The 14,518-nt window shown below is 33.8% G+C and overlaps 1 protein-coding gene across 2 annotated transcripts in view; it reads right to left on the reverse strand.

Moving 5' to 3' along the window:
• PPP1R42 (protein phosphatase 1 regulatory subunit 42) overlaps positions 1-14,518 on the reverse strand; it is a 50,204-nt gene that overhangs the window by 35,103 nt on the left and 583 nt on the right. Inside the window, exons 2-6 of one of the 2 annotated variants that reach the window (XM_077166949.1) lie at positions 14,385-14,501; positions 5,692-5,905; positions 2,694-2,860; positions 1,563-1,701; positions 497-613 (exon numbers count right to left, since the gene is read on the reverse strand). In XM_077166949.1, coding sequence (XP_077023064.1) covers positions 497-613; positions 1,563-1,701; positions 2,694-2,860; positions 5,692-5,820 — 552 coding nt within the window. In that variant the 5' untranslated portion in view covers positions 5,821-5,905; positions 14,385-14,501. The remainder of the gene's footprint in view (positions 1-496; positions 614-1,562; positions 1,702-2,693; positions 2,861-5,691; positions 5,906-14,384; positions 14,502-14,518) is intronic. The other variant, XM_077166948.1, reaches the window with a different exon arrangement.

Genomic DNA, 14,518 nt, shown 5'->3' on the forward strand with positions numbered 1-14,518 from the left:
CCTCACAGCTTAGTACAGTATCTGCCAAATATGTAGGTACTCAATACATATTTGGATGAATGAATGATTGAATGACTATAACATGGTACGAATAAAATTGATAACAAGCTCAAGATCCAAGTAGGACAAGAGAGAGTTCAGTTTTAATCATAGTTCATAAAAACTCATTCATTGGGAAATCAGAGTAAAGGGTCAAGTTATCCAGTGTCTAGGGGGAAACTCTGATGGAAAAATAATATAGAGAAGAAAAAGCATATACTTCCTCTTAAAGAAACTTTTTTTTGTTGGCAAGGGATTGGAGTAAGGAGAAGAAAACCAGGTAAGAGGGCAAAAACATGCAAATAAATATATTAAGCAGTAGAGATTCATAAGCTAGTTTTAGAGAAAACTTGGAATAGTTTTTAAACTGATACATTTTATAGCTAATTCAAAACATAATTATTTTCAAATCACAATTTCATGCAAATATTTTTTAATTAAATTTTCTTTCCAGTACCTTCACATGTAGAAGTTGGTTGTCAACTGCTATGAGCTGATTAAGATTATCCAATATTTCTAGGTCTCTTATGTCATCAATATTATTATTGCTGATATTCAGTATAGAGAGAGATTTCTGTGGGAGAAAAAAATCAGTTAGCATTAGTGTATAGTCTACTTAAATAATATGTATAGGAACTGGAAATCCTAGGCTTTCTTGACAAATTTAAATTCATCAGCTCAGGCTGTTTTGCTAGGTAAGAAAATAAAAAGGCTTGGAAATTTTGTTTTTAATGTCATGCTGTTTTTTCGGATGGACCTTTTAGAACCATGAGTAATTGTGACAGAACTTGTTATTTTTGCCTCCATAACTCCTACTTTTCTCTTCCTCTTCCATTTCTTTGCCCTCTAAAATAAAAGAGATAAAATCTTTGAAAACAATGATGTCCCACTTGGGTCTCCAGGCCCAGATTAAGGCTAGCCTATCCCAAACAATTCCATGCTAAGGAGTCACAAGTGCCTCAGTGCTGGCCTCTTACTTCTCAACTCATGGTGGTACCTCCCTGTGAGGTGACTGGTGCCAGGTGACGGAACTGGAGCTCCCAGACCTACCTGGTTTTGATGAGGCAGAGCCTTAGATCATGCAACCCATACTCAAATTAGACTCTAGGGCAAAAACGTCTTATTACTGTAATGGCAGCCTAGGATGTTTGAAGTTCAACAAATAATTGTGCACTCCTCTTTCAATAGGATTTTTCCTAAAATTTTCAATTGTCAATCATGATAATCACCAAAGCCCAAATTATGAATGAATTAACATCTGTATTAGAACTTCATAGTTCACATAACCTTTTCACATCCTTCATTTGATCCTTCCAGTTACCCTAAGAGGCAGGCATTATTAAGACCCCTTCATAAATGCTGAGTCTCTGAGAAATTGTGGAAAAAATTAACTTTATCCCTCAAATAAGCTCTTAAGGAGCCATATATATACATGCAGAATATGTCCAAATATACTATCCCCATCTTCCTGTTAACGTGTTAATCACTATATTGCTTGTCAAAAGACTAAAATGGGGCCTTACTGCCAGAGAACGAAGAGTTCTGGGATCAAACAGAAGCTTTTCTCCAAGGGGAAGCCTCTGACTCTCAACATGAAGCTCTCTTAGTTCTTCTAATCCTTCTAAACCTTCTATGACAGCAATGTAATTGCCACCCAGATACCTGAAAAACACAGACATAAATCTAATAGAAATTTTAAAATACCATGGCCTCTAAACATGATAAAAACCTAACAAAATGATTGAGTTGTGTTAAATTATATGTGCAGAATGTTCTGATAACTGAATCTATGAAAGGTTCTTCTAAATGATGTTAAATTATATTCTTACACTTAATTGAGTCTAAGAAATAAGGCTGTAAAATTTTTTTCAGTGAGAGAATTGAAATAGTCCTTATAAAACTATCTGCCTAGTGTACTTCAAATGTTAGCATAAGAACCACCTGAGCTATAAATTTAAAAATGCAGATTTCTAGGCCTAATCCTTAGAGGCCCTGATTTGGAGGGCTAGGTGGAACCCAGAAATCTGCATTTTTAATAAGCTCTTCCACCCCACTCTCACACCCTTAATCTGAGGTTTTTAGCCTATATTTTGAGAAGTACTGATAGTTCTTCCAGTTTTGAGAAAGAGCTAAACTTTACCCATATTCTGGACCCAACAGTCTTCATTGTCTAATAACAGTTGTTACAGGCAGTAAATGACTTTTTAAAAATCAAATCTGCATGAACATTTTCAACTCGATGACCCTGCCCTTTTGAGACATGTGATCCTGAAAGGCAAAGAACTCAGCTGGGTTCCCTGGGACACTGCTTCCCCCAGTTGAGCCTATGTGAGGATATTTTAGGTGTCCCTATTAGCCGTTAAAACAACCCACCCCCTTGCAAAAGGAAAGTTCATCAGGTATAATAAAATACAAATTATTAAGTACTACACACTCTCTTGTACTAGTACAAATAATAGTACTATTACCAATAATAGTACAAGGGAATAAAAGCTGAGGTCTGTCTCATAAAACCTATGTGAGAATCAGACTGGATTTCATATTCAATTTACTTTTGGAACATAATGCAGATAAGGGAATTACCTCTATGCATGACCTGAGAATACTGTAATGATGATGAATGTTTACAATACTTTAAAAATAAAATCACTTACAATTTTTCCAGTTTCTTTAACGATCTGAGGTTCTCTATACATGAAATGCAATTGTTTTGTAGGTACAGGTGGGTCAGATTTGTGGCAAAATTCAAGTTAGTAATTTGACTAATACGGTTATCATACAAATATAAAACCCTGAGATTTTTACAAAGAGAGAGGTCTTCCTAAAAAAAAACAAACAAGAAGATCATATTTGATTTCTCCTCAAAACTTAGAGGTTTGCTTTAAAGAAAATTTTTCATTTGATCATTCTGCAAATTTTCTTAAGGTTAGTTAGTATAAAAAGAACAGTATTTGCTGTTCTTAGCATAGTTAAAAAGAAGGCTTGAATGATTACAAGTTACTTCTAGGCTTTAATATTCTGCAATTATTTTCCCAGTGCAAACTATTCTCCTTGGAAGCAATTAGGTTCCTTTGGAAGTTGTACCATGTAATAAATTATTGCTCCAATTTTATAAATCAGGGCTTAATCATTCTGTAGGACTGGAAGTAAACTTTTATAATGCTGAAAAACTGGAAATCATCTTGATGTTCAAGAATATTGGGTTAATAAAGAAATTATGATGTTGTTTGAGAAGGGAATACCATATACCCATTAGATATTCTTTAATTTCTTTAGTAATATCTTACAGAATAATTAAGTAAAAATAGTTATACAGTATGACCACCATGGTAAAATTCTGTATATATAACATGCCTAGAAAAATACCTGGAAGAACATCACCTAAATGTTAATAGTGGTTACATCTGTAGGTTAGGATTAGAATTTTTAATTTTTATTTTATAGAAATGAACACCAATTACTTTTGAGGTAAGAAAATTAAAGGTGTTTTTAAAAGGCTGTCATTCACATCCAGGGGCAAAAGTCTCCCTGGCAACGTGAGATATGACTCTTAGGATGAGTCTGGCCCTGAACCCTAGGATGGACAATGCCATCCTGACTAAAAGGGGGAAAAGAAATGTAACAAAATAAAAAAAACAGTGGCTGAGAGAGTTCAAAAAGGGTTGAGAGACTACTCTTATGCAAGCTTTAGCAAGACATTGCTACCTATCATAGTTTGCCAAATCCCAACCAAAACCACTCCTGCCAACCCTATAAAACACCTAGGACTTTATATGAGATTCTACAGAGGCTTCACACACTAGGATTACTTTCCAGAAACCTAAAACCTCCAGAAGGGTTCCTAGACCAGATAAATTCTGAAACGCAGAGGGGCCAGACTCTCCAGAACATCCACTAGTTCCATCCCCCTATCCTGTATTATCAACAGCCCCTTTCAACATGAAAAATCTGAATGGACATAGCCCAAATACCCCTAAAGAGTGGGAGAAAGATCAAAGGAGATGATGGAGTTATACAGAGAAGGTAGGGTTAAACAAATGAGTATGATTGCTGAATCATTATATTGACATTTTAGTCTCCAATGTCTTGGAACACCTAGAAGTAAAAAACTAAAATTATGGAATTGTTCATAGAACAACTCTGAAATCTGTTCTACAATTGTTGCTTTTTTATGTATATGTTATTTTTCACAAAGTAGAAAAAAACTGTAATGAATGCACATCTATATGATGATACTGTGAACCACTGACTGTACACTTTGTTGATTATGTGGCATGTGAATATATATCAATAAAATTGCATTAAAATAAAAAAAAAAGGCTATCAGCCTGTGGTGAGTCAGTCTAGAGTAAAAGAAGAAGTAGTAGAATACAGCTCAAGAATACCTGAACCTTCATTAAGTTAATAAGATCTTTCAAAATACAACCACATCTTGGGATTTAACTTTACAAGTTATTCATACCTTAGTGTGAATTACTTTAACCAGTTTGCTTTCTAGCTAGCTGGAGTCATCCATACTGAAGGTGTATTGATGGATGTGAGGACAAAACAGTGCTTAAATGGGGGCTTTTAGGAGAAAGGCAATCCCTATAGGGTATAATGAGGTGGAGAGTTCTGGACAGAAAGATGAACATGAGAGCTTGGGCAGTTGGATTCATGAAAGGAAGAATTGCAAGAAACTGGAAAGGGACACAGAGTGAGAGCTGGGTTGGATCTCTGCAAAAAGAAAAAAAAAACAAAACAAGTGATGGTGTTTTAAGCATTTAATATGTCAGGCACTGTATTGAATGGGTGATTTACAGTAATGTGAACAAAATTGACATGATCTCTGCCCTCATGAGGCATTTAGTTAACCCCATTTCAGAGAAAATTTATATCATTTACAGTCTTAAGCATTTTGTTGTAGACAATGGATACCAATATAAGTGGCCTAAAAGGGTTATTGTAATCCTTTAAATGTTCCCATATTAAAGCCAAGAATTAGTTTAGCACTGAGAAAATGTAGTTTCAGAGTATACCCAAGTAAACATAATCTTATCTAATAAAATTGTTGCAGTATAACATACATTTACGTAATGTTTAATTATGTGCAAGTAAAGATTTTTTAAACTTTTGAAATATGGCTCATATAGGTTAATTCTTACCATTTTGATATGTAAAAAATATACTCTATTTATATTCCAAGAATCTGGAATAATTTACCAAAATAATTATCTTTGAAATTATTTTCCAAAGTACACTTTCAAATCTGTGTGCTACACTATAGAATATTTTTGAAGAATAATAACATATATTTTGCATAAACATATTTAAAAGTCACAATAGCATATTTTATATACTTAATTTTAATAATAGTTTAATATCACAAAAAGGAAGCTTAAATGAAAATACAATTCAAAGCTTATTAATCAGTTTTAAAAATATACAGATATATAAATTTAGTAAGCATAGTCAAATAGTTAATAAAAAGGTAATGCCCTCACACCAATTTCTAAACTTTACATTGTTAATTATATAAAAAAGGGAAGGGCAGGCCACGGTGGCTCACTGGCAGAGTTCTTGCCTGCCATGCCAAAGACCCAGGTTTGATTCCTGGTGCCTGCCCATGATAAAAAAAAAAAAAAAGAAGGGAAATAAATTCCGAGTGCTTACAATTCCGTCTATATTTTTATCTGAAAAATTTATATGAGTTATTTTCTTTAGGTACTGTGAAATAGTTTCTTTTTTTCGGGCTTTAAAACTGCTGTTTTTGGCAATTAGATCCACGGTCAGACGAACCATAATTCCTCTATTCAAACTCTCAGCAATAGCTCTGTTCTGATACCACGTCAAGAAGTAGGTTTAGGTATTGTTTATGCCCAACTCTCTAAAAAGCAAAGAAAAAAGTATATTATGATATCTCATAGCAATTTAGGAAAATTATTTTGGCTTACTCTTTAATTTTCTTATATAAAACTATTTAATGAACTGTTTTGCACAATAATTTATAGATATTTTTATGGGTACTTAAGTAATTTCTAAGTTCATTGACTTAAGTCTTTATAAAAAGGTTTAAACACCAAAATTAATTAAACTCACAATACTCATTCACCTTTTTTTTTTTTTTTGCATGAGCAGGCACCAGGATTCTGAACCCGGGCCTCCAGCATGGCAGGCGAGAACTCTGCCACTGAGCCACTGTGGCCCGCCCTTTCATTCACTTTTATTTTGAAATCTTTTCCTGCCCTTGAGTAATAATGAGCTGTTATTGTGGGGATGTTTTAAAGTAATGTTCTCTAATCTTAGAGTCAAAAAGTATCTCCAAGAATATCATCTAATGCTCTCATTCATAGGTAAATAAAATAAGGCCCAGAGATTTGTCTCAAACCATGTAGCAGAGAATGGGATTGGGTCTTTTAGCTCCTCTTTCCTTAATACCCATGATTAACCTATGCTCTAAAAACCTTGAGTGCGTATATAGGGCAATGGGGCAAAGTACTGGAAAATGGAGGTGCCTAGGAATTTTATTATGTATACTTACCACAACTACAATCCTCAGAGAGGCAACATAATGCAGTGTTTCTCAATCTAGACTGTCTGGGTTCAAATTCTGGTTTTACTGCTCACCTTTAGACAATCTGGGGCATGATGCCCTAGTTTTTTTAACTATAAAATAAAGATAATCATGGTACCTACTTCCAAGGGATATTGTGAGGATTATGTTAGATAACCATGCATAGAGTGTTCCACATAGTGCTTTGGGTGGTAAATAGGTTAATAAATGTTTCCTGTCAGGTGGTAAATAGGTTAATAAATGTTTCCTGTTGTCATTGTTATTCTCCTGCTGCTATGCTCACAGATAAAGTTATTGTCACTATTTCATCTGAACATATCAGGGCTGTTAAATAGTGAAAGCATGCTATCAATAAAATGTGGCTTTATGTAAGACATCTGTTTGCTGTTATAAGTTTGAGATAACCAAAGTTTTTAATAACCTAGAAAATCTAGCTATTTAATTGATAAATATCCCAGATTTTCCCAATTGTATTTTACTTCATTTAAAATGCCACCAAAATTACAGTTTTAAAATCAAGTATTATTTCAATGTATCTGGAATTTCACCAACCAAACACCTCAATCTGTGCAGTATTCTGGACATGAAAATCAATGCTTAGGAGGAACAACTGAATTCAGGAGGAGACAAATTAAATTGGTGTCCTCACATGTTGGCATATACTTAAACGGCTGTGTTATATAAGTTTCCCACAATAAAATCTTTGAAGATATGGAATGTGTCATTAGACTCCTCAGAATCCTAAATATAATCTACAGATTAAAATTATAAAGTAGTCATACAAGTTTTTGAAATTTACATATATTCGTGATTATTTTTATAACCAAATTGTGAAAGCTTACTGTTTACTTTTCAGATCACATTTCAAATATGACATCTTAACAGTATTCTGAACAAAGTTTCTAATTAAATAAAAACCTTTCTTAATTCTGTGTTAAAGATTGTTCATAAAATATTTCACAATAACAGTGTAAAGAATAATATAATACGTTTGGGTCCAGAGGTCAGCTCAAAACATAAAACATTAAAAATACAGTTTTTAAAAAACCTATACTACTTCTCTCTCTCTCTCTCCACTTTTTTGCATTTAGTGTTTCTTATCCCTATTCATGTCTTTATACTTTTACTAGAGATGTATGCATATCTAAGCAACATGTAACATTATTTCTCACATTTTTACATGTTGTAAATTTTATCATTCAGTTTCCAACTTATTTTTCTGTTTAATGATTTTTTTTGTATGTGAGAGTCATTCAGGTTGATTTGTGTAGCTCTAGAATATTTGCACTGCTGTGTAATATTCCATCATAAGAAATTTATTTATACATTCTTCTGATAGACAGTTGGGTGATTACATTATTTTTGCCTTTACAAACAATGTAAATCATGTATTACTACGATTCTTGTATATGTTATAGTTAGCACACGTGCAAGTCCTTTAAGGTTTATAGGAATGACCACTTCTCGGTTGTATATCTTCAGTTTTTCTAGATATCACCCAATTGTCCTCCAAAAACATTTTATGAATGTATACTTCTGCTAGCAGGAAGATAGTTCCCATCACTCTACAATCCAGACTGCACCATGCCAACACTTGATATTGCCAGTCTTTAACTTTTTGACCATCTAATGGCTAAAAAGTTATCTCATTGAGCTTTAATTTGCCATTCCCTGATTACTAGAGAGATTAAGGATGTTTTCTTTGGCCAAGGGGAATTTTCTCTTCTAATAATTGATATTTCTCTCATTTTGCCCAACTTTCCTATTGGGTTGTTTGTGTTTTTATAACTATTTTTTAGTATACACACATTTATATCAGATAAAAATATTTCATTGAGTATATGTGATGCTGACATCTTTTCCCAACTGTGGCTTGTCTTTTCTCTTTTTTTTTTTTTGCTTGTTAAAAAAAGTTACTAGAACAGTTGTTTCTTTTATTGGTGTCTTCAAAAGAACAGAAATTTTAATTTTTTAATATAGTCAAACATTTTTTGCTCATAATTTTTTAATGTAGTCAAATATGTCAAATTTTATGTTCATATTTTATGCTTTTTGTGGATTTTTAATAGCTCCTCCCTTACCCTAATTTCAAGAGAAAGGTCTATATTTTCTTCTAAATGTACTAAAATTTTCTTTGTACATTTTGATCTTTAGCTAGAACTGATTAATAAGGGATTCAATTTTATTTTTCTCCTTATGGAGAATCAGTTATATCAGCACCATATATATTTCTCTTCCATTCATTTAACATATTCATCCCCAGGTCAACACTATCTTAATGACTACAGCTTAATAATGCCTCCCTACCTTGGTTGCCCTTGTCCTTAATTCTTTCATATAAATTTAAAGATGATCCAGTCATTTTACTTGAAAAATCCTGTTGTAATTTTGTTAGGAATTGCACTGATAGCTCTCTAAATTGAGTCTTCTCTTCTATGAACATGGTATGTCTCTCCATTCTGGGAGTGTTTCTTTAATGACTTACAATAATTTTACAATTTCCTTTATTAAGCCCATGCATACATATATGACTCTTGGGAACCATATATTTTTGATATTGTTAAAGGCATTTTTAAGGAACTATATTTTTCTGTTTGTAGCTACTGCATAGAAATTTCGTACTTAAATTTTTTATTTTTAGTAACATTGCTAATGACTGTTATTAATTCTAGGACTTTGTAAAGTCTATTGAGTTTTCCCTGTAGAAAATCAGACAATCAGATGGTAAGTCAATGACATTTTATTACTTTCTGATCCTTATATCTTTTTTCTTTTCTTTTAATTGTTTTAATGCACAGGCTAAAATTCTAGTACACTGTTGAATAGGAGTGATGTGATCATATTCCTGATCTAAAAGGAAATCTTTCTAACATTTTACTTCTTAAGTATGATGTTTGCTGTGATTTTTTCTTTATAGATAGCCATTTTTAGGTTAAGAAAGTTATTTTCTATTCCTAGTTTGTAAAAGATTGTTTTTATGACTTTTAATGAATGGGTGTTTACTGTTATAAAATGCTTTTATATGTATTAGAACTACATTAATAGATTTTCTAAGGCTAAAATTTTTATATTCAAAGGATAATTTGAACTTAGGATAGCATTTACAAATGAACTGCTTGCTAATATTTTATTTAGAATTTTTGCATGTATGCTTAGGAGGGAGATTGGCTAGTACTTTTCTTTCTTGGTTTTGGTATCAAGGTACACTAACCTCATGAAATCAGCTGGGGAATAGTTATACTTTTTCTTCCTTGAACTGTTCTGTAAAACAATTTGGTCGCGGTGTTTTCTTTTTTCAGGGTAAAGCAGTTTGGGAGGATAAATGTTCAACCACTGTTTTGGTTTCTTTAGTGCTGTTTTCTAATCTGAGCTAAAACAGAAATTTTGGATCATCTAAGTGTTCACAAGTGACCAAGCTATAAATGAATCCTTTCGCAGGAATTAACTGTTCACTTGGAAGAACTAGAGAAAGAGCAGCAAACCAACCCCAAAGCAAGCAAAAGGAAAAAAATAATGAAGATTAGAGCAGAAATAAATGAAATAGAGAACATGAAAACAATCAAAATCAATAAAAGCAGAAGTTGGTTCTTTGAGAAAATCAATAAGATTGATGGACCCTTAACAAGGTTGACAAAAAGAAGAGAGAGGATGCAAATAAATCAAATCAGAAATGGAAGAGGAGACATAACCACTGACTCTGTAGAAATAAAGGAGGTAATGAGAGGATACTATCAATAACTTTATGCTAATAAACAAGACAATGTAGACGAAATGGACAAGTTTCTAGAAAGGCATGAACAAACAACATTTACTCAAGAAAAATAGATGACCTCAACAAACCAATCACAAGTAAATAAACTGAATTAGTCATTAAGAAGCTCCCCAAAAAGAAAAGTTCAGGACCAGATGGCTTCACATGTGAATTCTACCAAACATTCAAGAAAGAATTACTATCAATACTGCTCAAACTCTTCAAAAAAACTGAAGAGAAGGGAAGGCTACCTAACTCATTCTATGAAGCCAACATCACCCTCATACTAAAGCCAGACAAAGACACTACAAGAAAAGAATATTACAGACCAATCTCTCTAATGAATATAGATGCAAAAATCCTCAACAAAATTCTTGCAAATCAAATCCAGCAGCACATTAAAAGAATTATACACCATGACCAAGTAAGATTCATCCCAGGTATGCAAGGATAGTTCAACATAAGAAAATCAATTAATGAAATACACCATATCAACAAATCAAAGCAGAAAAACCACACAATCATCTCGATTGATGCAGAAAAGGCACTTGACAAAATTCAATATCCTTTCTTGTTGAAAACACTTCCAAGAACAGGAATAGAAGGGAACTTCCTCAACATGATAAAGGGAATATATGAAAAACCCACAGCTAACATCATCCTCAATGGGGAAAAACTGAAAACTGATTGTAAAAATTCAGAAATGGATAGCAGAATACCACCTAATTGTAGCACAATAATGTTAGTACACTGAATGAAGCTGAATGTGAGAGTAATAGAGGGAGGAAGGCTGGAGGCACAAATGAAGCCAGAAGGAAAGATAGACAATAAAGACAGAGATGGTATAATCTAGAAATGCCTAGCGTATACAAGGATAGTGACTAAATGAACAAATTAAAAAATGTTTTTGCATGAGGAAGAATAAATGAATGTCATTATTGTAGGGTGTTGAAAATAGATGGTAATTCATGTTTTAAAACTTTAACATATGTGTGAGACTAAAGCAAAAATTTATATACAAAATTTATATTCTGACTAGTGCATTTCCTTATATAACTTATATGGACATTTAACTGAACACCATAAGTACATGGAACCTTGAATAGGGCATGAGATTTTGTAGGTTTGTCCAGAGTGATGCCCCGATAAATCCCAGAGTGATTTGAACAGTGAATAAAAAAGTATTTGCAAAGTCCCCTCGGGAGAATGGTGAGAAAGGGGGAAAATTCAACTTCCCCATTTGGAGAACTCCTGATATTCTTGTCAGCAGTGGGGACAACCAAATCAATAGGCCGAGTCCTTAATCTTGGGGTTGGTTCATATAAAACTTATCCCTGCAAAAGATAGGCTAAGCCTACTTAAAATTAGGCCTGAGTCACCCCCAGAGAACCTCTTTTGTTCCTCAGATGTGGCTTATTGCTCTCTCAGCCAACATGGCAAACAAACTCACCCGCCCTCCCCGTCTCTATGTGGGGCAAGACTCCCAAGGGTGTAAATCTCCCTGGCCATATGGGACAGAAATCCTAGATTAAGCTAGGACTCAGCATCAAGGGACTGAATAAATCTCCTCAACTGAAAGGGGGAAGAGAGAAATGAGACAAAATAAAGTGTTAGTGGCTGAGAGATTTCAAACAGAGTCTAGAGGTCATCCTGGAGGTTATTCTTATGCATTATATAGATATCCCCTTGTTAGATTAAGGTATATTAGGCTAGAGGGAAGTGCCTGAGACTATAGAGCTGTGTTTCAGTAGCCATGTTTCTTGAAGATGATAGTATAATGATAAAGCTTTTGAAATGTGACAGTTGATTGTGAAAACCTTGTACGTGATGCTTTTATCTATGGTATGGACATATGAGTAAAACTTATGAATTAAAAATAAATAATGGGGGAACAAATGTTAAAATGAAAAAATATATATATTGGATAGACGGAAATACTAGTGGTCAGTGAGAGGGAAGGGCAAAGGGTATGGTATGTATGAGTTGTTTTCCTTTTTTGTTTTATGTCTTTTTTCTGGAGTGATGCTAATGTTCCAAAAAATGATCATGGTGATGAATATACAACTCTGTGATGATATTGTGAGCCACTAATTGTACACCATGTATGGAATCTTTGTATGTTAAGAATGTGCATGCTTGTATGTTGTATAAATAAAAATAAAAAGAATCCTTTCTTGAGGTTTCAGCATATAAATTTGTGTAGAAATAAATTCAATTATCTCAGATGATGAGAAAAGGAAAAGGGTAGGCATAATATGTAAATGATGTATTTATTAAATCAAGGGGAGGCCAATGAACCTCCTCAGAAAGCTTTTCTAAAACTTGAATATGGAAAGGGAAAGAAATGAATCAACCCACTAAACACTGTAAAGAGATTTGTTAACTCAAAGTGTCTGCATTGTAAAAGTCAAATTCACAAGTGAGGATTTAGTTTCATAAAAACAAAAGTATTCACCTAGTTAAAATAATATTGGTATTTTAGTTTTACTGGTTTAGAGAAATTGTAAACTTCAGGAGTTTATAAACTTCAGTACCTGGTTTGGATATGAACACACTTTAGGACGTCATAATTAAAATAATGGTGATACTTGAGGGGCCTCCTTGACTTTCTTTTTTTATTTTTAAACTATTTTTACTGAGAAATATTCACACATGCACAGTCCAACCATATTATACAGTCAGGTGCTCACAATATCATTACATACTTGTATATTCTTAACCATGATCATTTTTAGGAGATTTGCATCACTCCAGAAAAAGAATTAAGAAAAAAGAGAACTCATACACCTTTACCCCTTACCCTCATTGACCCACAGTATTTAAATCTACTCAAATTTTACCCTTTATTTCCCCCTATGATTTATTTATGTTTTATCCATATATATTTTTATTCATCTGTTCATTCCCAGGTTAAAAGGAGCATCAGACACAAGATTTTAACAATCACTATTATAAAAGCTATATAGTTTACAGTCATCTTCAAGAATCAACGCTACTAGAACTGTTGAACAGTAGCAGTTCAACAGTTTCAGGTACTTCCCTCTAGCCGCTCCAAGACGCCATAAACTAAAAAGGGATATCTATATAATGCATAAGAATAATCTCCAAGATAACCGCCCAACTCCATTTGAAGTCTCTCAGCCACTGAAAATTTATTTTGTCTCATTTCTTGCTTCCCCCTTTTGGTCAAGAAGGCTTCCTCATTACCACGATGCTGGGTCCTGGCTCATCCCCTGGAGTTAGGTCCCATGTTGCTCAGGAGATTTACACCCCTGGGAGTCATGTCCCACATAGGGGGGAGGGCAGTGAGCAACAAAAGAAGTTCTCTGGGGGTGACTCTTAGGTATAATTATCAGTAGGCTTAGCCTCTCCTTTGTAGGAATAAGCAAAGGCCTCGCCCTCAATCCAAAGATTGAGGATTTAGCCTATTGCATTGGTTGTCCCACTGCTTGCGAGAATATCAGGATTTCCCCAGATGGGGAAGTTTAATATTTCCTCCTTTCTCCCCAGTCCCCAAGGGGACTTTGCAAATATTTTTTGATTCTCTGCCCAAATTACTCTGGGATGCATTGGGGCATCACACTAACCTGTTCAAACCAACAAGATATCACATCCTATTCAAGATTCCACGTAATTATGGTGTCACATAAATACCTGAAGTTTCAGGGGATGACCACGTACAAATAGCTCAGTATCTCAGAATTTAGAAATATCAGCTACAACTCCTAAATATATGTAACTACTGTAAGAGATTACAATCTGAGACCCTTGACAATAGGCCCCAACCTGATAATCCATGCTCTTTACTTCAATTCTCTGAGTTTGCATATCATAGTTATTCCATCTGAGTGAGGGATGATAATAAGTCTCTTTGTTTCTGACATTTTATTCAATATACTCTCCTTAAGATTCATTCACCTAGTTGCATACCTCACAATTGATTTACTTTTAGAAGTTGTTCATTCTTTTCTATAGTTTGAGAAACTGACATTCCCTAATTATTACCACTAGATATCTCTGTTATCTTACAACTCTACTCACCAGCATATTTCTATCTCGTTTGATCCTCTGGGGACCTCTGAGTACAGCTTAGACCTGCTTCACAAGTGCACTGGGAGTCCATTTTAATGGACCATTGGCTTTCATCTGTCATGGCTCCTATAAACCATATGCGT

This window comes from Tamandua tetradactyla, chromosome 6 (assembly GCF_023851605.1).
Source record: "Tamandua tetradactyla isolate mTamTet1 chromosome 6, mTamTet1.pri, whole genome shotgun sequence".
NCBI lineage: Eukaryota > Metazoa > Chordata > Mammalia > Pilosa > Myrmecophagidae > Tamandua > Tamandua tetradactyla.